Raw genomic sequence first — 26,165 nt, 5'->3', positions numbered from 1 at the left:
AGGAAAGCCACACACCTGTCTATATAAGACCTTACAGCTCACAGTGCATGTCAGAGCAAATGAGAATCATGAGGTCAAAGGAACTGCCTGAAGAGCTCAGAGACAGAACTGTGGCAAGGCACAGATCTGGCCAAGGTTACAAAAAAAATTCTGCTGCACTTAAGGTTCCTAAGAGCACAGTGGCCTCCATAATCCTTAAACGGAAGACGTTTGGGACGACCAGAACCCTTCCTAGAGCTGGCCGTCCGGCCAAACTGAGCTATCGGGGGAGAAGAGCCTTGGTGAGAGAGGTAAAGAAGAACCCAAAGATCACTGTGGCTGAGCTCCAGAGATGCAGTCGGGAGATGGGAGAAAGTTGTAGTAAGTCAACCATCACTGCAGCCATCCACCAGTCGGAGCTTTATGGCAGAGTGGCCCGACGGAAGCCTCTCCTCAGTGCAAGACACATGAAAGCACACCTGAAGGACTCCAGGATGGTGATAAATAAGATTCTCTGGTCTGATGAGACCAAGATAGAACTTTTTGGCCTTAATTCTAAGTGGTATGTGTGGAGAAAACCATGCACTGCTCATCACCGGTCCAATACAGTCTCAACAGTGAAGCATGGTGGTGGCAGCATCATGCTGTGGGAGGGGGGGGGGGGGGGGGGGGGGGTTTCAGCTGCAGGGACAGGACGACTGGTTGCAATCGAGGGAAAGATGAATGCGGCCAAGTACAGGGATATCCTGGACGAAAACCTTCTCCAGAGTGCTCTGGACCTCAGACTGGGCCGAAGGTTCACCTTCCAACAAGACAATGACCCTAAGCACACAGCTAAAATAACGAAGGAGTGGCTTCACAACAACTCCGTGACTGTTCTTGAATGGCCCAGCCAGAGCCCTGACTTAAACCCAATTGAGCATCTCTGGAGAGACCTGAAAATGGCTGTCCACCAACGTTTACCATCCAACCTGACAGAACTGGAGAGGATCTGCAAGGAGGAATGGCAGAGGATACCCAAATCAAGGTGTGAAAAACTTGTTGCATCTTTCCCAAAAAGACTCATGGCTGTATTAGATCAAAAGGGTGCTTCTAGTAAATACTGAGCAAAGGGTCTGAATACTTAGGACCATGTGATATTTCAGTTTTTCTTTTTTAATAAATGTGCAAAAATGTCAACAATTCTGTGTTTTTCTGTCAATATGGGGTGCTGTGTGTACAATAATGAGGAAAAAAAATGAACTTAAATGATTTTAGCAAATGGCTGCAATATAACAAAGAGTGAAAAATTTAAGGGGGTCTGAATACTTTCCGTACCCACTGTAAATGTCACAATGGTAAAATTATACCCCAATATATTGTTGTAGTGTTAGTTAAGTAAATATAAGTTTGAGTTACAGTTATTTTATACATATGAATAATGACTTAAGTCAAATTCGACGTTACGGCAGAACGACCGACGAATTGGGATCTCGCCTGAGAGCCTAATCACCTTCGAGTTGTAACAAAACAAGCCAATGGATTGTTTTCGAGTGAGATTTGCATCGCGAACCAATCCCCGTGGTATGTAAGGAAGTGTGCAGCACACAGAGCCGAGCGTTTCTAAACTGATTCTGCTCTTCAATCATCATTTGTTTGGTACAAGAAAACCAGGAAGAAGTTCAACACAAAATGAATAGATGCTATATGTTATCTTATATTTTACAAAAACAAAACAACAATACTAATTTGTGATGAAGTGGATCTTTTGGATCCTTTTTTATTACATGAACAAAAACTAGCCACAGCAAACAACTACATTTGACATCAACACAAATAGCATGAGAAAAGGAGAAAATGTACACCTGAAAAAAAGAAAAAAAAAAACCCTGACGGCTGCATTTACAGGAGTGTTGTCCTTTCTCTTCACCAACTTTACAGCTTTCTCCTGCTCATTTAGGCACTAATGTTTTCCTGCAAAAATAATTTTGGTCATATAAACTGTTTTAAGGATTTCATGATGGGTGTACATCATCTTGGTAAACAATTTCAGTCTAAACCTATTTCTAAGCACAGTGTTACTACAGGTTTTGGCTGCATTTCATAGGTAGACAATTACATAAAGGTAAAACAGAATGTTAGACAAGAAATCATCATACAGTCAAGCCAATACTTTACAAAACTGTAGGTCTGCACAGGAAAAAGAAACTCCACAAGTTTGAATAGCTATACCAGTGATGAGATCTCTGTAAGATCTATTAAACGTTTGCATTGTATAAGATCAAGGTCAAATGTATGCTAACACTGTTAACTATATTTTCAATATAACCTAAAAATAAGAAATTGTATTTCTTTAAAGCCAAAATATCATACAAGTTGTGTATATTTTCTCTTGCTTCTGAAAAAATGATTACTTAGGCAAATCTCTTTAATACATTTTAAAGACATTAGTTTTCATGTCATACTGATGTCCCACAATGTACACTTTTATAGTTTTGGTCCTGACTTTATAGTTTCAGTTTATGTTTATCTATGTATTTGTGTATACTGTGTATATGGCTGGTGTAATCTTTCATGTATGCTCTAATACAGTACTACACATACATTCTTGGAAAAATATATGCATTTTTGTCACAAATATGTAAAAAAGAGTGGAAATGTATTTAAGTCTTAAGCACCACTGATGGTTCTGTTAAATACAAAGAAATATTACATAACATCATTTAATGTCCTCGCATGGATTCTTTTTAGGCTAAATTTACATTATATAGGAAAGAAAAATAAAGAAGACTGCTTGTTACTCTCCATGTAAAATCAAAATTTGTGTGCCATAGATATTTTTTTTGTGGTCTGTTTTATTTTTTGTACTTGTCCACGATTGGAAGTAACATTTGCATTTTTTTCCTCCCCATCAATTCAGTTCATTCCAAAGCACATTTTACATTTTGGTCAAACAAACAAACAATCAAATCAAATCAAATCAATCAAATAAATAAATAAATAAATAAATAAATAAATAGTGCAGATCACTGCGGAAATTAGAAAAGATGAAATGTAGACATTGGGCAGATAAACTTTTTTCCTGAAAATCTCTCATTTAGTAATAGTAAATAAGAGCAACGAGGAAGAATGGAACACTTTTTTAAATTCTGAATGTATGATCCTGGTGAAATAATAAATGCATAGGAGTTTCCAATCTTGCTCCTGGAGGGGCTACCTTCCAGGAGAATTTAGCTCTTGTCCTAATTAAACACAACTAAAACTTTAATCAAGGTTTTTAGGGTTACTGGAAACGTCCAACCAAGCAGGTGTGTTGGAGCTAAATGCTGCAGGAAAGTGGCCCCCAGGAGCAGGATTGGACACCCCCGGTTATACATCATTTATAATCTACTAATAAGCATATATTTTAAATGAAAAAGCAGACACCCAGTAGATGAAATAAGAAATATCACAACATATACGGTACTTAATTCAAACAGAAATCAGAAAAAAAAGGAATGTAACACTGATCTTACTGACCTTTCTTAGAGCAAAACAAGACAGGAACAATTAGTTTAATTGTTTCAGACAACAAAAGTACTTTAATATGTAATATAGCATTGGCTGCATGCTGATTATTTCTCTTGCACTTTTTGTCATGCCAATTAAGCATTAAATTATTGAAAATAGTTTTTTTCTATCAAAAGCATTAGTCTTTTTCAGTGTTTTTGTTTTTGTCTGTGTTAAAACAAGACTTTTCAGCTACCTCTGATAAGAGAAGAGCAGGCCTAGCAAAGTTTTTTTCCTTCGAATTTTTTAGTTTTATAGTCACTATATATTGCCGTCTTTTTCTGTCTTCCTGTTTTTAAACCATTTATCTTGTCATTGTTGTTTTCAATTAAATGCATGAGACATGTTTTAACCTTCATATTGCTAGAGCAACAGCTCCAATGTTTTTATGTAAAATTCTCAGTGGTGGTCATTAATCGAGACATCCCATTGTCCAACCCTTAGGACCTCAAACTGTTTTTTTTTTGTTTTTTTTGTTTTTTGTTTTGTTTTTTTTTTATTAATTTTTTTTTCAGTTAAGTATTTGGACCCAAGCTCAAGGGTAGATTGTTTGTAGTGGAAATGTACCTAGACCTAAACTAGTCCAGTCTGCATGTGAATGTGTAGTGGGTAGGGGTGGTATATAAGTGGGGACTGGCCATTTGAAATGTAGTAGTTACTGAAGTTGTGGTCTGTCATGTATGGTGCAGGCTGGTAGTAGCAGGTAACATTATTGGCATTAGGAATGATATTCTGCTCACCCAGGACTTTGAGCGCTAGAATGGTAATCATATTGAGAGTCTGACGGCGCTCATGCCCCATCAAGCACACGGTGCTCTCATTGACCACTCTCCGAAGTGTCATCAAGTAATCATATTTGCTTTTCTCTTCTCCAATAAAATGGTTGCGCAGATACGATTCAATCTTGCGCTGCTGCTCGTTTACATCAGGGAAGTCAATAAAAAAACGTGAACACATGTAGCGCTCAAGTGTCTTAATTTCAGTTTCACAGGCAGGTTTAAAGTCCCGGACAAGCAGATTACTGTACTTGAGCAGGCCTCCACCCCTGATCTCTTCAGGGTTGCGTGTTGCTATTAGCCGGTAACGTAGGTGATCCATAGCCTGCTCAAAGTCACCATACATGCTCTCCGCCATCACTGTAATGCAAGGCAACTCTTTGGAAGGGAGTATGGGCATGTTAATGTCTGAAGCTGATGGATCTGATACCTTGGAAACCACCGCCTCACTTACTGAGGACATAGACGTTTCTAACGTATGTGATATTGATACTGCAGAGGGTGTCAAAACCTGTGAAAGTACTTCAGATGGTTCTAGAACTTCGAGGAATACTTCAGAGGGCTCCATGACATCCAGAGATATAGCTGATGGTTCTAAAAGAGGTTCTAAGATTCTAGGAGTCTCTGTTGCTGTTGAGGATATGGAAGGTTCTAGTGACTTTGAAAAATGTGGTGCTGATACAGTGAGACTTTGAACCTCTGGTAAAGAAACAAGTGGTTCTAATACATATGATAATAGTTCTGGAGGTTCTTTAGTTTGTGGACTTGGCACAAGAAGTTCCTGAGTCTGCAGAGTGGACACGGGGTAGTTGTGAACTTGAGGTAATACCTCATGTTCAGAACACAAAGAATTGGTCCCTTTCACTTCTGAATCAACAGTATGGTCTGCAGACAGTGGTTTCAATATCTGAGAGGCACAATTTGTTGCCTTAGAGTTTGACTTAGAAACTGAGGGTGAAGACAATTTTTTTGGTGATGTGGGGTCATCAACTTGGGCACATGACTCATTGTCTTCCTTTTTGGGAGAGGCTAAGTTGAGGTGATAACTGTCATTTGCCTGAAGTAAAGGCTCAGAATTCACATTGATGAGAGGTACCATTGCCTGACACTGTGCTGTCTGAACACTTTCGGTAAAAGGCTGGTTTATCCTGTTTTGATCTTTGGGGAGATTACTGGGATTGGATGAAGGGATGACTATATTGACATGTGTAGCTTCACCAGTTTCTGGTTCTGAGCTTTGCACTCGACTTTGAAGGCTTTCCTCTGGTGACAGACTCGTGTACAGTGTCTCTTCTGAATGCATACCACTCTCTGGAGGAGCAACAGTAAAAGCTCCAGTACAAGTGGACAGTTCTTTTGACTCTTTAGAGTCTTTTTCTGATGAACTGGATAATTCAAAGCTTTTTGTGGTAAAACCTGACAATTTAACCTGCATAGGTAATGATTCATTTGGGCAAGCTTTAGGTGGAGGCAAAATTTGACAAGTATTAGCATCCAAATTATTTGACACAGACTTTTCTGGTGAACATGGCACAGGAGTTGTCTTTTTGGACATTTTCCGAGGAGGTTTGGGTGAGGAATGCTTGAGAACAACCATTTGTGAATTTTGGCTGTTTTTCTTGGCAGGGGGTGGTAGAGGATACTCAGCATATGATTCTAGTGCTGCTTGTGTGAGAAATGTAATGGGAGCTGGTTGGAATGGGCATCGCTCACCAAAGGTCCCTTTTGTTGAAAGACAAGAGAAGTCAGTATGTACCATTTCAAGCCATGGTTTGGAATTAACTGCCTCTATGTCTAACATGTCAGAATCCATTTCACTAATATATGTTTTAACTGGGGGATTTGTTTCCTTAACAGACATGGTTTTTACTACTACCAGTTCATTTCCCCCTCCTGAGTCAATACCTATTTCATTTGTATTTACCTCTGGCAGTGTCTCTGTACGCAAAGACACATTTTCATGAAGTTCATTCTTTTCCTCCACATGCACTGTTACAGGGTGCTCTGATACTTGCTCCATAGGTACAGGCATAGTTGCAGTTTCAACCATATCTTTTTCAACATCTTTGTCTATTTCACAAGTTGGTTCTCTTTCTGAATATTTAGACTGTTCTTTCTGACTGATTTTACAATAACACTGAGAGTCGTAGAAAGTCTGCATGTCTTCAGTTTTGGAGGATATGTCAGTGTCGCTTTTCTGGTAATGCCTTATGTCACAAGAGCTGAGGAATGGTTCATCCATTAGGGCTGACTGAGTCCCTTTTGTTTGAGCTGAAGAAGAGTCCTGGCCCTCTTGCCCTTCTTCAAACTTCCTCCTTTCAGCATCCAAATAAGATTGTAACATGCTGTCCAGGATGATCTGAAAGGAGTCCACACTGAATTCAAACTGTCGTCGTAGAGAGTTGACAAACTTGAGCTCTACGTTCTTCCCGCTATTGTTTGAGAGGGAGATAAGGCTCCAACGATCATGCTCAGTGAACACCTTGACCATTTTTTGTACATATGCCTCTTTCATGGTGAGAGCTGTGATTTTATCTTTGTTGACTCCTTTAGGTAGAAAGTCCAGCAGACAGCCCAAAACCACCTCCTTAATAATCTGGAAGTCCTCCGGTTTGGGAAGCTCCACACCAAAGATGATATCCAAATCTTTATAGCTGGTGCCGTTTTCTTTGACCAGCACATGACTGGCTGTAGAGCCATTTAGACGGACATCTCTCACCTTGATTTTCTTCAAAATCAGTCTGTCTCTGACCACATGGATTATGTCTTTAGGCTTGATTTCAAGAGTAGGGAAATTGCCCCTGCCATGAATGGGAATGACCTCTGTAAGAACTTGGTCCAAAGTCTCCACCTGCTCTTGTGTCAGTTTGTGAAAACGGCGGTCATCTTCCATCTCTATCACATTCACTAGATCTGGAAGAAATACAGATAGAGATAAAATTGATTATAGATATGCAGCACGTACAACATTCTAGTTATTTTTAATTAAGTGCAATATAGTGGACAAACTTGCCAGCAGTTGCAAAAACATACTAAACTACTGTAGGTGTTAAACTACGTTAGTAAACTGCAGAACGCTTCAAGTTTTCAACGCGCTTTTTTCACGCTTTTGTTTGTCCAGTAAACTTTGTCATGCCATATGACAAAATCTGGCACCAAAATTTGTTGAATAGGGAGTAAGACGCTGGATCAGTCGCTGACATTATGGGAATTAGGGGATTAGCACTGGCTACTGAGACAGCATCTCCCAGATTTCTGTAAAAAAAAGGAAAGAGGAAGTGTGGCTTCTGCACAGCAAAGAGGGAGTGTGGCTAAGCTGCAAAGCATCTTGTTCCGTATTCATGGAACCAGGGTTTCGTATATGTACCTGAGACTTTCCCTTTCATAGGTTCACTTGAAGCTTTGTCAGTAGCTGACACTATTGGAACTGTATATCATCACACCACACAACTGAAAAGCTGCTAATGTATCAACCAGTGAGAAAAAAAAAAAAAAAATTTCTTATTGAGTTGCAAAATTTGGCCAAAATTATAATGGGTCTCATTCACTAAGCATACGTACACACAAATTGAAGTATGTTGCATTAATTGTATTATATAATCCAAATATACAATTATATAATAAAATTACTAAATAATACAATTTAATTTCATCTTATTCATCTTAAATATGTTCCATCATATACAGTTAAAGGGTTAATTCACCCAAAAATGAAAATTACCCCATGATTTACTCACCCTCAAGTCACCCTACGTGTATTTGACATTCTTCTTTCAGACGAATACAATCGGAGTTATAATAAAAAAGCTTGAGTTTGTTGCCCACATCCCTGTTTGTTTGAACCACTAGAGGCATCTAAACTTACGATACTCCTACATACTACTCATACATGCGTCACTGGTTACTCTTGTGGCCTAAGTTGACATGCGTAGTATGCGTACGGTCGTCTGCCGGAAGCTAGCTATTTTAGTCAAAGTTTTAAATATGGATATTTTTCTTACACAAATTATTAACTTTATTATTCTTTATTAACCCCCCAGGGCCGCGTGGAGCACTTATATCATGAATGGATGCACTTTAATGGACTTCAAAACATAAATGGCCATTCACTGCCATTATAAAGCTTGGAAGCCAGGACATTTTTTAATATAACTCTGATTGTGTTCGTCTGAAAGAAGAATGTCATATACACCTAGGATGGCTTGAGGGTAAGTAAATCATGGGGTAATTATCATTTTTGGGTGAATTATCCCTTTGAGGAGTAAGAAAAGCTGTGTTATAGCTTAACTGCGAGGTCTCTCTGAATAACGCAGATATACGGCGTATGTACAGCTGGCTAATGAGAGGTCTGTAATCTGGGTCTGTATAAAAGGTGTTTATCGTGAGAACTGGTGAGGCTGCAAACAGCGGCAAGTTTGACGAGAGTAACGAAAGGCTGTAAGGAAAGCGTGTGCAGAAAGCCCTTATAAGGAGATGGTTTGGGCGTTTTATGCAAATGACTAACCTTGTGCACATGGCCGTTCATTTAGAATACTCCAAATTCACTAACATCAGAACGATGTTAAGAACAAATTCATGACTGTACGAACATGTTGTGAATTAGGCAGAGATTTTTCATGAGAAGTGCGTACAAATACAAAATAATCCACGTAATTATAAGTGAATGAGATCCATTGTGATTACGCAATATGATAAACATTAAATGTGTGTTCATCAAATCGTTGCATGGCTTGGCTCCTAGCTATCAATGCAATCTGCTTCTCCCCTACATCTCGACCCAATCACTTCGGTCATCTGAATCTGGTCTTCTCTCTGTTCCTCTGTCTCGCCTCTCTTCTATGGGAGGTAGATAATTTAGTGTTATTGCACCCAAACTCTGGAATTCCCTCCCCCGGTCACTCTGCTGTACTATTAATTTTTTTTTTTTTTTTTTTATGTACTGCTGTGTGTTACCCTGTCTATGTAATGCCCTTTTACTATCTTTACATTATCCTTGCTTAATCTTCTATTTTGTAATATTCTTCATCTCTGCGTACTATTGTCTGTCATAATTTACCTGATCAAAAAACAAAAAAACAAATGGACCAGATAATATCATGCTAGAAACATGCATTTTTCCGGTCTCCTGCATTCACGTGCATATGAATAAAAGCCAATGGAACGTAAATTGTAGTGCCCCGCCCCCTAGACACTAAAACACTGGACCATAAGCTGCTAACACAGTGCACCACTGACATGCAGAATGAAATACCATGTATTTATATATAGTGATCATTTAAGCATTTAAGGGACAGTTTTATGACAGATCCTAAAACTGTCGGAACCCCCTCAAGTCGTCTTTTATTATCAAATTATTATTAAAAGTTATTTTTTATCCATTCCGCATCTCCCACATATGTCTGTTTTAGCAAGGCGGACTTTGTTGCAAGTTGGTGAATGAAGATACTTGCCAGGTTACGTGTCACTACTGCTTTATTAATTTATCCAGTGTAAAAACCGGACACCGCCACACAAATGTGGCTTTTTGTTAATGACTGTCCTACAACAGGAATAAACACAGAGTAACAGCTCACTACCAGTTACAAAAGACACTGTAACAGTCTGTCACAGACAATTCTAGTTGCATTTTTCATCAATTCATTTCTTGAAATATGTTCTGGCCCGCCATCTAGTTCTTCCTTCAAAGAAATCAGGACAGAAGTTGTAGAAAGTGGACAAAGGAGACGGATTTAACATCAGTGCTGCGTCCCAATTTGCCTATTTATACTACGCCTTAAAAGTATACTCTTTTTGTGAAGAAAACTATTGAGTGTGTAGCAAAAGAGTAGACAAGCTTTGGGACAAACTATCACGTCATACAATTGTCTCTCTAACGGTTGCTCTCTATTACCGTAAACCGGCTTGTCAGTCATCTTGTTACAGTTAAAGCAGCGCTATGCAGTTTTGGCAATTTCTTCGCTGTTTTCTTGCTTTTTGCTCACAGGTTTCTCTATAGAGCTCCCCTACAGCTTCGGAATAGATATTTGATAACACTGTTGTCAAAACTCGTTGGCGACTCTCCCCCCTCCCATCTTCTCCCTCTGGTCATGTGCATTTGTTTTCAAAGAAGCCGGCGAACGCACGGAGCCATGTCCACTGAGGTATGTATGATACACAGAAGGCTAGCATATAAATGTTTAGATAGTGTATGTGTGCAGTGCCGTAAAGCAATTTGTTACATCGCGAGACCTGATATCACGCGATACTTTGATACTACCCTGGCGGCTCGCCGACCCAAAGTTGCAAGGGTGGTTTTTCCGCTCACATGCACTAGGGGGGTGCGAGAAGACCACCATTCAACCTGAAAAAAGTCATATAACCATTCCAATGACTCCAAAGCTGTTCAGTTAAGGTAAATTAAGCTAAAAAAAAACCTGCACAGTTCACCTTTAAAATCTTCCACATTTTATTTCATTTCCTATCATATCGGAGAGAAATGCAGAAGCACATTGATCTGCAGTCACGGGTCTTTAATGCGGAGACTCTCCTTATATTAATGCATAATGATGCATTTAAAAGTTAATGGCCAAACGTTAATTCAATTTAAAAGTGAAAGTTAATTTATAAAAGTCCACATTGTTGTTGCAGATGAAATATAACACGGATAACATTAAATAAATATTTTTGACATACTCTTTTCAACATACGAGACACACTTATTCTAATCTCACATACTATTAGGATGAATAGTATGGACATTGGGACGCAGGACAGGTATAAACAGGGATGCGTCTCTCTCATTCACTTGTGATCGATCGACCATAACGTCTCGGGTTAGGACTGTAACCCTTGTTCCACTTTGGGGAACGCCCTTAGAATAACGCGTCTGAATGAAACTAATCCAATCCTGATTGGTGCTGCGTCATGACGTAACGTGTGACGGCATACACGGAAGCTACAGAGGGACGCCAGCACACAACAGAGTTAGCTTCTGTGATGAAGCAAGTCGCTCCCAGGCAGAGGGAGGCGTGGCAAAGGGACGCAGTGTCTCGTTCCCAGGGAACAAGGGTTACAGTCGCACTGCGATGGAACAACACTGTGGGGAACGAATACCCACTTTGCCACAACGAACCCCGTCTGTCTTAGTGTAAAGCTGTCACAGGCACAACTTAGGGCCTGTTCACACCGCCAGCGACATTTCAATGGAGCGCTGTCGACTTCCGGCGACACGAGTGACAGTGACCATTGGCGACAGAATGTGGGCGTGTCAAGCGATGCGAGACACGTGACAAAAGTTCAGAAATTTCAACTTTAAGCAAATGAGAAGCGATTTTCGCGAGCAACAACCAATAGGAAAGAAGACTTTCAGTGGAGCTCAGCTCACGTCACTGTCTCAAGTGCAGGCAAGACAGAAGAGGTCTAGGGCGATTTCAATGTTTTATATGATTTGACTGTAACCACATACATAGTTTCTTTTCCATGCATCATTTTGCATCATCAGTTTTCATTTCCATGCATCATCTGTCAACAGTCTCAGTGAGCTTAATTCACACATTTAGTTCGAGTGTTGTAATTTTATGATGCAAGTTTAACACTGCTGCAGTTCATTTTACAGTTTCCCCTGCATTATGTTGACTATTAGGGACAAGAAAATGGATTATTTGTCAAATTTGAATGATGTTTCAGTCATTTATGACAGTATGAGTTAATTTGTTGATTGATCGATCGTTAATTTAGTAGGCTAAATGATTTAATCCACTGAACACTGCTGTGGTAATATAATAACACTCTCCCAACAGCATACTGTTTTTTTTTTTTTTGCCTAATTCCTAGTCAAATTAAAATTATATAGTTGTATATATCACTTGTGATGGTATTTTGTATAGATATGGCCAGATGTGCAGTCTACCAATAACATTAGAGGGAGAGCACAACGAACGCCCACAAGCGACTTCACAGTACAGAGACTAGCGACATACAGCGACAAAGTCGCTGGCGGTGTGAACGGGGCTTTAGGACAAGAGCACTTGTGCACCCGGCATAGAAGGGAGGTCCAGACTAAAAATTCCAGACGCATCACACACTTCCTGGATAGGGGCCCCTGAGAGGAGGGCTCTAGAGGACGTCATACGTCTGGCTGAGTGAGCCCTCACGGCCAAAGGTGAAGGCAAACTGCAAATCTGATAGGCCAGGGAAATAGTCTGAACTATTCAGTACTATCCAGCCTGGAGCCCAAAAAAAATTAACTAATGGATATCAGCATGAAACTTCCCCAGTTGATTACTGACATTAAGACAAATATCTTTTGTATTACAAGTTTTTAGAATATTTATGTTTAAATATGCACATTAGGTAGTATCTCATTAAATATGCACTAATTTGTATATTTCTAGAAGAGAAATCTGAACATTGGATAAATCCAGACTCAAAATTCTTGTTTAATTTTGTTGACATATTAGAGTCAAAGGTTTTTACAGAGGGGATTTTGGATATATCTTTTTATCACTCCATTAATCAGAAAAAAATGGGAAAAATTGGGAAAAAAACCTAGTCCCAGCAGGCACAAAGACAAGTACATGTTCAGTAATGAAACCGAAACTAAAAAGCGTTTTTAAACAAAGTGGAGTAAAATGAAGATACAATGTCAAAATAAGGGTCGGGTCCTCATAATATAATAAACACAACATAAACCTGACAATGAGCTTGTTAGCCCATTGCTATATAGCAGTTAGTTCCTCGAATCTCACTTTACGAGAGGCTTTCTGCTAATATTTCACCAGTATTGGCATTGATAGTCTCTGCGCTTTCTAGACAGGCTGTCACTCAGTCCAGTTACATTGTTACGCCACCAGGTGGCGGGAAGGAACAGTCTTTGAGTGAGTCATTAAACTGTTCATTCAACGGAAATGTAAAAAAAAAAAAAACGGATTCATTCAAAGAGAGATGTAAGTAACAAGCTGTTAATTATTTTAATATTTAATTTGAACTTTGAGTTCCACTTTACAAGGCTCAGCTGAGCAGCAATGCGGCGCATGGGCACCGCTGAAGCCGATGCGTCACTTCATGCTCAATGGCATTGATTCATTGTATTGAACAGCGCTGACGCCATTCATTAGACATATCCTTAAATGTTAAAAGGATGATTTTTGAAAGATTTCGCTTTCCTTCACGGTCACGGCTACCTTTTCACAAATATAACTTGATATGAAGGACAGATATTGTGTTTACATGCTTTTCCGCTTCAGATCTGCTGCGTGAGTCGCTTCCTCTGGCACGATAATCTTAATAACATTTTGTAGTGTGTGATGCGCCGCGATTTTCAAATATTGTAGTAAGATTTGAGGGAAGAAAATCTGCAAAGATTCTGTGTGTGCTGCAACCAGATTTTACAATCGGTTAGGATTTTAAAACTCCTGTAGTGTGGGCCAGGCATAACCCCTCTGTAAAAACCTTAAGAATATAGATAGGAATACAACTGGAAAGTGTGGTGTATGTAAGTGCTGCTGAAGTGGAGATTTCTGGCTCAGAGTATGAGAAAAAAAAAACATTTTGAGAAAATGGCCTTTAAAATTGACATCAGCCAATGAGATTTTGCTTTTAGAGTTAAATGCCCCATTATACTTTCACGATTGGTTGCTGATAAAAAAGTAAATTACCGTATTTGGATACGACAACATTGTACAGGAGAGAGAGAGCTTTCCAATGGTATATGTGATGACAGGGTGCAGACAGCGATCGCGGAGCAGCATGTTGATTTAGAACGCCAACTTTTGTTGAATCTAGGAGAAATCTACAGACGCAAATAGACAAAGTGTTGTAAAATAAAGACCTAAATATGTATTTTGGACTTTTTTTCACCACAAGTGTGAAAGAAGACATGTTATTAAAGACAAATAGCCCAAAATCTCTAAATTGACCAGTGAAAATTGACCAGTGTTTTTGCCTGCCGTGTCTTCCCTTAACTCTTCCAGTAGCAAACTCCAGGCACTCTGGAGATATAGAGAGGGCCTGAAGATCTCCTACTCTTTTAAGAGAAGTGATTGCTAAGAGAAAAGCTACCTTGAGTGAAAGGTTCTTGGCCTCAGCCGACTCTAAAGAACCACTGCCAGATCCGAGTTGCAGGCCTTATCGTCCAAGCCCCACGGAGGAATCGTACGACCAGCTGATGTCTTCCCAAAGGGCCATCACCCAGAGGAGTGTGGAAAGCCACAATGGCAGCCATACACATTGAGTGTGGATGAGGGTAGTCCAGCAGAGAAGCGATCCTAGAGGAACTCCAGCACTGAAGCCACTGGGCAGTTAACTGGGTTCACACCATGCTCTCTATATCAAATGGTGAAAACATTTCATTTTAGGCCATGCAATTTTCTTGTGGATGGAGCTCTGGAGCTGAGTATGGTCTCGACTACTCCTGCTGACAGGCCATCTTCTAGGTACTGTGCCCCCTCAGGGGCCAGACCCAAAGTTTTCACAGCTTTGGCCGAGGGTGGAATATGGAGCCCTCTGCCTGCGAAAGCAGGTCCCTCCTGATGGGGAACTCCCATGGAGGGTCCTCTAGGAGCGATATTATGTCTGAGAATCATACTTGAACTGGCCACAACGGGGCTACTTAGAGCAGACTGACCCCGTCGCGATGAACTCCCTGGAGCAAAGTGATCAGGGGAAATGCATACAGGCTCCGCCTCTGTCACGCCTGCATCATGGCATCCAACCGCAGCTGGGCTGGATGCAGGAGAGAAAGCCACACTGGACAGTGTGTCGTCTCTTGAGATGCGAACAGATCACTTCCACTGGGCCGAACCTCTCGCACATGGACTCCACCACCTTGGGGTGAAGTCCCCATTCCCCGGGCCTCAGCCCCTGCCTCCACAGGATGTCTGCCCCCCGATTCTGGTCCCCTGGGGATGTATGTTGCTCTGAGAGATAACAGTCTTCCTTGGGACCACAGGAGGATCTGATGCGCCAGTTTGCATAGAGGACATGATCTCAGACCCCCTGTTGATTTAGATAGGACACCACCAACATGTTGTCTGTTCTCACAAGAACGTGGTGACCCTTGAGGTCTGGGAGGAAGCTCCTCAGAGCCCAAAAGACCGGCAACATTTCTAGGCAATTTAAGTGGCAAGAAAAATGATGGTCCTGCCACAGACCTCCCGTAAAGCAGCCGTCCATGGCCGCGTCCCAGCCCGTGAGGGATGCGTCTATCGAAGCGGCTTTCCAGCGACATGACGCTCCCAGCATGGGACCTTGGGACAGGAACCAAAGTTTCTTCCACATATACCCCTTTTCCACCAAGGCAGAGCTGGTGCTGGTTCGGAGCCAGAGCCTAGTTTCAAATCGGTTCTTTGTTTTTCCACCGCCAAAGCACCAGCTCCGAACCAGTAAAACTGGTTCTTAAGTAGCACCAAATCATTGCAGGGTCTAGAACGGAGCCAAGAAAGAACCGCTTGCGTCAGAGGCTGGGGGCGGGGTTACCGTGGCCAACAAGACTGAAGAGAAACTTGTGACCGCCATTTTTAAATAGCAGCTAGTCGAGCTAATAGCAGCTCGATTATAATATCCGTCTATGTAAGTTACGGAGAGCTGCACGAACGCGTTGGATTCGCCGTGTTTGGATGCCGATTTATTTTCGCAAACCCATGAGCATCCATAGTAACGCAACGTCTATTATTGTTGATGCCTTGTTCGAGATGCATCGGAGCAGCGTGGACCGATCAGAGCTGCGGGAGTGTTTGGAGATCATACGACTCCTTGTGCTTTTTGATCGCTTTCGCAGTGCTTTGATTTCATGTGCTGATCGTTCTGCGAGAAGCCGATGCATCTCGAACAAGTCTGGTGTGTTTGTGTTTGGCGCTGCCGCACGCGCGTTGCTGAGCAACATGATACGTATGCAGTGACGTAAGATATAGCTCTGTTGTGGCTCTCTGGCCGGTGGAAACGCAAACCGGTTCTTAGTAAGCTCGTCAGTCGAACCAACTCCGAACTGGCAATAGCTCTAGCTCTGAACCAGCACCCGGTTCTTGTTGGTGGAAAAGGGGTAATAGATAGGGAGCGAAGACATCTGCGCGTAACCCTGATCATGCAGAATGGGTTCCCGCTCGGGGAAAACCCCTTGGTTTTTAACCACCATTGCAGGGCCCTCATGTGCAGCAGGCCAAATGGTATCACGTTGGACGCAGCTGCTATGAGCCCTAACAACCTCTGAATATGTTTCACAGTGATGGCCTGGCCTAGCTTTATCCTGGTCACCGTGGCCAGGATGGACTCGATACGTGCGGGAGACATTTGTGCCCGCATCGTAGTCGAGTCCCACACCACCCCCAGAAATAGTTCTCTGGGTGGGTGCCAACACACTTTTCTTTGTGTTGAGCCGAACTGCCAGCTCCTGCAACTGGGCCAAAATAATCCAGTCATCGATATAATTTAGGACCCGGATGCCCTGAAGCCTCAGCAGGAATCAAGACCTTGAAGCAGATATGAGGGAGAAACACACAGAAACACCAGCCCGTCCAAGTATAAGGGACTTTCCTTACCATTAATGCTTGGATAACAAACATATGTCTCCTTCGATTAATAATAATGGCCAGTGCAGCGGGTGGGATAGACATAAACCTACCAACATCCGTCGCCATGATTTTTGGAATGAATTATCGCGAGAGGAAAAAAATGACGTTTTAGTTGCATAACTTCGGTTAATGGAAACGCCGTCATTTCGCAATCGTTTTTTTTGTCGACATAAAAAAAATTAAAAATAAAAAAATTGCGCAAATCTGTAATGGAAACGCGCCTATTGTCTACATGTGTTCATTGATTAGAATATAAAGCTTACAAAATGTTTATCATAAACTAGCACTAAGACCCAGAATCTGCCCTATCTAAATTTTACAGGCTAGGAGCTGGTACTGGACTTCACAATCTGAATGTGAAAATAAGTAGGTCTACAGTCCCAAACCACTTGTAATGGATATTTTCTCTGTGCTCTAGTTTTTTTTTAAATACTTTTAGTTTGTAGTTTTGTCTTGTTTCTGTTTGCCCTCATTATTCCCTGGTTGTTCTCAGCTGTGTCTCTTGTGTTTGTAGTGTTTTTTTGTCAGGTTTTGTCCTTTCATTGATACATTGTTTCAGTGAGCTCATTTTTCTCTTTGTTCATTTATGCATTATTTCAGCATAGTGCTTGGCAGTTAGGGCTGAACGATTAATCGCACTTTCCATGTAATCGCACTTAAATCGAGATGTCTAATCGAAAGGCTGCGATTATTTTTTATGCGCAGTTTGTCATTGATGTACGGCTCTGTAAACGCTGCTCCATCTGAAAGCACTGTGAGTTTGAGTCACTTATAACATGCATTTGAAAAAACAACACGCGTCAAACATCTTTCCAAAACATGAGAAGCATTTATGAACCTCGTCCAACAACAGACATTTAATAACATGCATTACTCCAAACTCACTTCATAACGACAGCTGAGCTCCTCCTTCTGTGAGATGATGTGTCTTCTTACACAGAATAAGGCAGTCGTGTATTTATAAGTCATGTTTAATCAAAGCGTTTCAATCTTCTGTTTATTCAGCTACAGCGATAGGGATTTCCTGGAATGATGCACATTATTGTACTTCTGTGGCAGGGCATATTTATCGTGTTTGCATTAGAGCGCCCTCTGGCGTTCAAATGGGGCAGTATTTACTACCAATCAGCCGCACTCCACTGACAAGCTGCGCATAAAATAATCGCAAATCGCGTAAAACCTGAAAGCCAAAGAAAGAAAACAGATATTGATGATTTTCTTTAGAAAATACAATATCACTCAATATTATTATTAAATTATTAAATACTGCCCCACAATTGCTGCTGGTAATGCCGTAAATGAGTCCTACCTTTCGCGACATTCCCTACTCTGCCTTTTCTTAAAAAAAATGTTTTGTCAAGTTAAAATATACTGTAGTTCTCCACAAAAATATTGTTTAGCGCATTGTTAAGATGTCCTCACAAAAGTGTTATATTCAGTGTAGTGAAGCCTCTCATCCATTGACATCCATTAAAAAAAAACGACCTCTGGTCTTCTTCTAGCATTAGCATTAGCCGTTACGCTTTTTTCGGCCAAGGTTGCAGCCTTGCCTTCCAGGCACCCTAAGCACTCGCGGTCTTCCTACAAGTCCGCACTTTCGTGACGTAACACTGCTTTGACTGTCGGGAAGAAGTCTGCTGCGGAGCTCGCTTCAGTGCGGGCTCAGCAAAAGTGCACATCAAGGACGCATATCAACCTCAAAGGAGGCTGCGCTCGCGAGCAACCTTCTGAAGCCTAAAATGAAAAATGGGACACCCTACGGTCTCATGGACTTAAAGGGATAGTTCACCTAAAAATGAAAATTAGCCCATGATTTACACACCCTGAAGCCATCCTAGGTGTTTATGAAATTCTTCTTTCAGACGAAATCAGTCGGAGTTATATAAAGTGTCCTGTCTCCTCAAAGCTTTATAATGGGGGTGAATGGCTAGTGAAAATTTGAAGCCCAAAAAAGTGCATCCATCCATTTAAAAAAAATACTCCACAGCTCCTTGGGGGTTAATAAAGGCCTTCGAAAAGCGAAGCTATGGGTTTTTGTAAGAAAAATACCCATATTTATAACTTTATAATCTAAAATACCTAGCCTAGCTTCCGTCAGGCGACTGTATGCATACTACGCAAGTCGACTTCCGCCATAAGAGTGGCGCATGTAAGACGTAGGATGTAGGAGTATCGTAAGCTTAGACGCCTTTGCGGTTTAAACAAATAGGGCCGTGCAACAAACTGAAGCTCCCCTTCTATTATATAGAAATCCTCCAAAATTTCTCTTAAAAATTGCTAATTCGCAACCAGTTTTTTGTTTTGCTCTTTCCTCTGAGCTTCTGCATTCGTCATTACGTTGTGTGTCGGGTCAGGGGTTTGTCTTCCACCGTAAATCGATGCGTACGGCCATCTGTCGGAAGCTAGTGATTATAGTTTATAAAGTTTTAAATATGCGTCAAAAATAGACAATCCTATTTTGGGTAAATCTTTTTTTTTTTTTTTTTACTTTTACTAAATAATACTTCTCTCTAAAGAAATGTAAATATTAAACATGCTAATCCATATGTTTTTCTCTAGTGTACAGAGGGTTTTTTTTGTTGTTTTTTTTACAGTGGATGCATAAGTACGGAGCCCCTGAGAGGACCAGTTTCTCATGCTCACGCGAAAGTCGGTATTATTATAATTTTTTTGCAAAGGTCCCCTCAGGGGCTCATAAGGGTACATAAGAGATGGATGCATAATTCATATTAAAGACATGGACTCCCTTTTTGATTTTACCACAAAAATTAAGAAATTGTCACACATTTTTATCATAATAATATATCTATCTATAAATTACAGAAACGTCTGTCTGTCTGTATATGTCTGTCTGTCTGTCTGTCTGTCTGTGTGTTATTCGCATATCTCTCGAACCGTTAGTCCGATGTATTTCAAACTTGACAGGTGTCTCGCTACAGGCACGAGTAAGTGCAGTGCCAAGTTTGACGTTGTTTGGATTAGAAATGCTAAAGATATCGTTAAATATATCATTTTTAGAAGGTTGTTGTTTAAAAATAAACATTCTGACATTTTGGGTTGTATCGGTCAAAGAAGCCCCAAGAAGGTTGTGGTTTAAAAATAAACATTCTGACATAAACACTCTGTCAGCTACACTGTTTACTTCTGAATATTACCGTATTTTCCGGACTATAAGTCGCACTTTTTTTCATAGTTTGGCTGGTCCTGCGACTTATAGTCAGGTGCGACTTATATATCAAAATTAATTCAAGACTGAGATGAAAACATTACCGTATACAGCCGCGAGAGGGCGCTCTATGGCGGAGCTGTTCAGAAGCGACACCAAGGATGAAGAAAATTCAATGGATTCAGTGATGTGGAATCAGGGGGGCAGCGTTTCATATTATGTTGAAGCTTCCCCGGGCGCCGCCATTGGCTATCAGACCATCACCTGCTGTTAGCATCCCATTGACTCCCATTCATTTTGGCGTCACTTTGACAGCAAATAACTTTACATCTGAGGCGTTTAAAGACTCCATTTGTCCATCATTTATTTCTAAAGAAACACGAAAATGTATAAAAGGCTCCATTACCTTGTATCTTACGTTATGGCCCCATAGAAGCAGTTTTTGTAAAAATAGGCTAACGGTTGCGTCATACCAACGCGACTCTCTGTCGCACAGTAGAGAGATTACCGTATGGACAGGAGGAGAAGCTCGAGCGCAATCGGGGGGACGTGGAGGCAAAATGACAAAATAATTAATCAGAATACTTAGCAAAAGTTTCTCCTGCTCCAGCTCATGGACACCTCCTACTCACACTCTCCGTCTCTGCAAGTTTCGGAAGGGAATGATTCAGATTTCGCTTGGCACAGCTACTAGAAGACAGACGGGTTGCTCACGTCACATCTACGTCGTCAAGCTCAGTGTGAGTCTGCGCAGTACGCTCGACCATCAGGAAGTTAGTGCTTCTAATTGACTTCACTTGCCTCCGTTGAATCCAATGGGGTCGCTGTGTCCAGTTTATATACTGTCTATGTGTGGAATGAGATCGCGGGTGCTCGGTGAACTTGTTTACTGGTAACTTGCTTGTTGGACTCGCTGGCTTATGTTAATTTAGACTATTCAGCCTCCCAGGTACTGTATATGTTCTTTATGCTATTGTGTAGCTGAATAACTGTTAATGTGTTGCGTTAACATACCGGACACCTACTCAGCCTGTTGTTCTGTGTGCTACTGTGTAGTTGAATAGCTTGCCTTTCCATATTAAATGTCTGTTCTTGGTCTTGGATTTTGTGAAATAAATTTCTAAATAAATGCGACTTATAGTCCAGTGCGACTTATATATGTTTTTTTCCTCTTCATGACGCATTTTTTGACTGTTGCGACTTATACTCCGGAGCGACTTATAGTCCGGAAAATACGGTATATTTTATTCACGGCCATCATTTGTAGTAACCAAGCGGCAACCTCCCTGTCTCTCTCTTGAAACCAACACGGAAGTGAATTAAACGGCAATTCACCAACTGGCCACTAGAGACTGGCTGCAGAAGTGAGTCAAATCTGCATCTCCCCCATGTTAAAATGCCCAACTTTACAGCAGAAAAAAAAAAAACATGTTTACAGCCTGGTGCAAAAAGTGGCTTTGGTCTATACAGCTAATTTTGCCATTCATGATAACTGTCAGGGGGGTGAATTTTTTTATAACTCATCCGTTTAAATTATATTAAGCCTTAAATTTCTGCATAATTAAGGGTGTCCACTTTTGAGTGACAGTGTGATACCCGCTGCTGTGATCATTAGTCATCATTTGCCGTTTGTCTGCTGTCTGTTAGCCGTCACGTTACCTCAGCTCATTGTCTGACTGTAAAAATAAATAAATTCGGGAGTGACGCGCTGCCAAGATGGCGACGGTCAGCCACGCCCACTTTAGGCTTCAAAAACGGTCTTCAGAAACCTACGGGTGACGGACACTATTTTTTTACAGTCTATGGTAGTAACCTATTCACAAACTGTTTGCTCGAGCGTAGCATTTTTTCGGAGTTCACTGTGTAACCTGCTCCCTGAATCGTCGTGCTTATTCATTTGTGAATGTTAACTGAATCTGTAAGTCACCTACGCTGTTTACTTCTGCATATTATATCTATCTATAAATTACGGGAATGTCTTTCTGTCTGTGTGTTTGTGTGTGTGTGTGTCTGTGTGTGTTATTCACATATCTCTCGAACCGTTATTCCTATGGATTTCAGACTTGACAGGTGTCTCGCTACGGGCATGAGTAAGTGCAGTGCCAAGTTTGACATTGTTAGCTTGGAGTTCACTGTGTAGCCTGTCTGTCTGTATGTCTGTCTGTGTGTGTGTGTGTGTGTCTGTTATTCGCATATCTCTCGAACCGTTAGTCCGATGGATTTCAAACTTGACAGGTGTCTCGCTACGGGCACGAGTAAGTGCAGTGCCATGTTTGGCGTTGTTTGGATGAGAAATGCAAAATATATTGTTAAAAAAGAAGCCCCAAGAAGGTTATGGTTTAAAAATAAACATTCTGATATAAACACTCTGTCAGCTATACTGTTTACTATTATATTTTATTCACAGCCATCATTTGTAGTAACCAAGCCTGCTCCCTGAATTCAATGCGTTCACAGTCTCTTCCACGGGCACCAAACCAACAATTACTAAAAACACACACAAAAACTGATTTTGCACGGGCATTTTGCACTAGTTTTATAATAAATCCTTAGACCTTTCTAATGATTTACAGTCATAGGCTGCCTGCATGTTAAGTTTTTCGTAAAATGTGTTTTCTGTCAAATAAAAATATTATTTTCTAATTATTACATTTATTATATTTAAATAATAAGAGTGTTATTACAATAGTAATATTTGTGGTATTTTAATATTTTTAATTAGCAATAATAATTATGATCATAATAATAATTATTAGTCATATTAATATATAAGCACAACAAACCTGGATGTTACGGTAAGTAGACACAGGAGAGGAAGATGGATGGTGAATAGTGATTTGATAACAAAGGTGCAGGGATGAGGTGAGCAGGGTAGTGGAGTCCAAAGGGTGATCTTGGCGGAGACAGAGGGAAGGAAGACGCTGGAAACAGGGAGATCGCTGGAGACAGGGAGAATAGTCTACTTAGTGAAAACGAGGCCGGACCAGGAACTGTGGAGTGTGCCTTTATAGTGACAGTGAAGCCTATTTGGAGCAGGAAGCCTCCAGGGCAGTGCTGGTTCAGGCAGCTAGGGCAGAGTCGGCCATTCAGGCGACCAGGGCGGAGTTGGCCATTCAGGCGGTCAGGGCGGAGACGCCAGCTCAGGAGACCGGGTTTAGAGCCGGCAGTTCGGGTATATAGTTCAGGAGCCGGCATTGAGGCTTGTGTGGTAAAAGACACTGAATGATCGGTCTGGGTAGGAGGTAAGGCACGCCAGATCGAGGAACGCCGCGGTGTGTGCTTCGAGAGAAAGCTGGTCCTGGTCGATGCAGAGGAGCTGCACTGCAGGATCCATTTGCGGTATTGGTCTGACCTTCTGTTACGGTAAGTAGACACAGGAGAGGAAGATGGATGGTGAATAGTGATTTATTGATAACAAAGGTGCAGGGATGAGGTGAGCAGGGTAGTGGAGTCCAAAGGGTGATCTTGGCGGAGACACAGAGGGAAGGAAGATGCTGGAGACAGGGAGATCGCTGGAGACAGGGAGAATAGTCCACTTAGTGAAAACGAGGTCAGACCAGGAACTGTTGTGAGGAGTGTGCCTTTATAGTGGCAGTGATGAGGGTGATGATGAGGTGCAGGTGTGAGTGATTGAATGATGTGCAGGTGGGAGCCAAGGAGGGTGATGGGAAATGTAGTGCAGAGGATGGTTACTAGGTTGATATGTGACACTGATGTTCTTTATCTTTTTTGCTGTTGTTGTTTTGTTTTAAAAATCACATTTTATATCGCAATTTTAACAAAAAAATAAAAAAAAAACGCAATTAACCTAGATTTTCTCCTAAATCGTGCCGCCCTAGTTGAAAGTCAGATTGTTAGTCCTGTCCACCTCAGAAGAAGAACTGAATGAACTGGTTTTAACTGAAGAAGATTTCTGAGAATTTCCGAGCCAGAGGTAGGCTATATACTGGAAATATTCTTATTATGACTAGCATTATTTTTAAAACATGCAAAAACCTTATTGTTGAAAGATGTAAATTAATTTTACTATAGATTTTTTATTAATTCTTAAGTTAAGCTAAATCCTGAAGTTTATAAAATAGTTTATTATTTTTATATACAAGCATAACATATCCATGTTTGTACATCAATGTCTATATGTATGTATGTAATGTACTGTGTTAGGTGCAAAAATGTAGGCCTATTGTTGTTGTAAACTTGTCCAGATGCAGACTGCCAGTTCAGTCATACAGTATGCTATTCGACTTGCAGGTTCACAGAATGAAACCGTGCCAACAAACACCACTAACTTAAGCGAATGAAAATAAATCAATATACGAGTGACGTCATCAATGACGTAACTGCGGAATGTTTTATTTTTATAATAGTTCATGGAAAAGAACCGCATGAAAGGTTTGCGGATATGAATCGTTCTTGCCATCACTATTCTGGGTTATAAAAATCCCACCACTGGAAATACTTTAGGACCAGATTGTTTACGTTCTTGAAATGTTCTATGCCGCAGTCTTCATGGTGTGCTAAGATCAAGTTAACTTATGGAAGCATGCTTAACCAGACAACCAATCAAAATGAAACATACTACGCTTGAATAAAAAGTGATTTTGTAGTCTATTGACACTAGGCAGCCAATGTTTGGCCATTCATCTTGACTGAGGGGGCGTCGCCTCGTGACGTCGGTCCTGCTATGACTATGGCGTCATTATGACGTCACGGCAATTCAATCCCAAACGCAAGACTGATATATAAAGTGAAATCTCACTGTCTGTCTCACTTTAACTGTCCCTGTCGTGATTATTCACTTCGGCAAAAGAGCTTTATTAGTATTTTCGGGGCCATCTGTCTGTAGACACACACGAATGTGCACATTGGCTGTGACGCTGCAGCACGATGATGTTTTCCTCCCCCGCCCCTCTCCCGCAAATAAACCGCTGTGAGTCATCGAAGTACTTCTGCTCATCCATTCACAGATACACGCCAGCAGGTTCCAGAAAATCAGCCCGTTCTTTATGTATTTAACGCGCATAGTACATTCCAAACCTCAATATCGATTCACAATTTACCTGTATTGTGTTGAACATATATTTATCTTTATTCACCATGTACAATATAGATGCTTACAGACCAAGTAGCCTATATTAAAAAAAGTTCTGATAAATGAGGACATATTCTCAAATCACAGGAAGACAAACGAATGCCTCTTAAACGTTAAACCACACATGAATCGACAGGTCAGAGAAACAGTGCGTTGCTTTTAGCCTATGTTTGAGCGTGTGTGTTAATACAAATTATATGTGGACTCGATATAACAGTAAAAATGCTGTCGTCATCGCTATAGGCTACCATAAAAGTATCCACTTAGGCTACTACTCACTGTTTCTTTCACTGGTAGGCTATTCACTGTTACCATATTGCGTTGCCAGTCCAGCGTCATAAGGTTTTTCAAACTTTGGCAGAGAACAGCTATTGGAGCGAACTAGCGATTCGTAATTTAAACTTGACAGTGGTCAAACCATGAAGTAAAAAATAGAATAATAATAACAACAATAATCAACAGTCGCCAATGCATCATTAAATTACAAATATTTATACAGCTATGTGGCAAGATTAGAAGTCAAAGTCAATACGAATGAGTTCAAGTCCACACAAAGATGGGAGTTTTTCAACTCACCCACTCGATGTGCAGAAACGTAAGAGTGGCGTCAATGTTGATTCCCAGGGTTAATCCGACAGTGATTTGGTCATCGGGTCAGTCGTTTAAGGTTCATTTGCTGAATTCCAGAGCTGGGAAAAGCTGCAGGAGCGCGGTCGCTGTTCAGGCAGATAGTGCTTCTGAAACTCTTAAATATCCCACACCTTCTGCTCTCTCAGAGCCCGGAGCTTAAAGCAGTTTCCATGGCGACCTGGCGTCAGAGTTTTGAGGTAGTCCACGTAGTGCGAGTCACAACAATGGCACATATCAAAAGACCGCGGAACGAGAGTTAACAGGTGTCAAGAGCGCGCACATGTATGTGCATGTAGTGTTGTTAAACGACAGTGACACTTGTGATGGGTTATCTATTCTAAACAGCTTTTTCCAAAAGAAAGAAAAAATAATAATAATAAAAGAAGGTTACCATTATGTCATTAAAAGCCTCGGAAAGAAAAATAATAATAAAGAATATCGCAGTTTAC

The 26,165-nt window shown here is 41.0% G+C and overlaps 1 protein-coding gene across 2 annotated transcripts; it reads right to left on the bottom strand.

Annotated features, from left to right (window-relative positions):
* Window positions 1-1,487: 1,487 nt before the first annotated feature.
* tent5d (terminal nucleotidyltransferase 5D) lies at window positions 1,488-25,822 on the bottom strand. 2 transcript variants are annotated; one of them, XM_084430355.1, is made up of 2 exons: window positions 25,663-25,822; window positions 1,488-7,196 (listed from the first exon to the last, which is right to left on the bottom strand). In XM_084430355.1, the coding sequence occupies exon 2, from the start codon at window positions 7,174-7,176 to the stop codon at window positions 4,081-4,083; it is 3,096 nt and encodes a 1,031-aa protein (XP_084286481.1). In that variant the 5' UTR covers window positions 7,177-7,196; window positions 25,663-25,822; the 3' UTR covers window positions 1,488-4,080. The 2 variants fall into 2 exon arrangements, with proteins under 2 accessions (XP_084286481.1, XP_084286482.1); XM_084430356.1 differs by lacking the exon at window positions 25,663-25,822 and adding an exon at window positions 22,778-22,939.
* Between the last annotated feature and the right edge of the window lie 343 nt (window positions 25,823-26,165).

The sequence above is a fragment of the Rutilus rutilus genome (genome assembly GCF_951802725.1).
Source record: "Rutilus rutilus genome assembly, chromosome: 14".
NCBI lineage: Eukaryota > Metazoa > Chordata > Actinopteri > Cypriniformes > Leuciscidae > Rutilus > Rutilus rutilus.
This window is presented reverse-complemented; position numbering and strand designations above follow the sequence as displayed.

What these genes read in the sequence shown, in the direction of transcription:
- tent5d (XM_084430355.1), bottom strand. Translation starts at nt 7,176, where the DNA reads ATGGAAGATGACCGCCGTTTTCACAAACTGACACAAGAGCAGGTGGAG.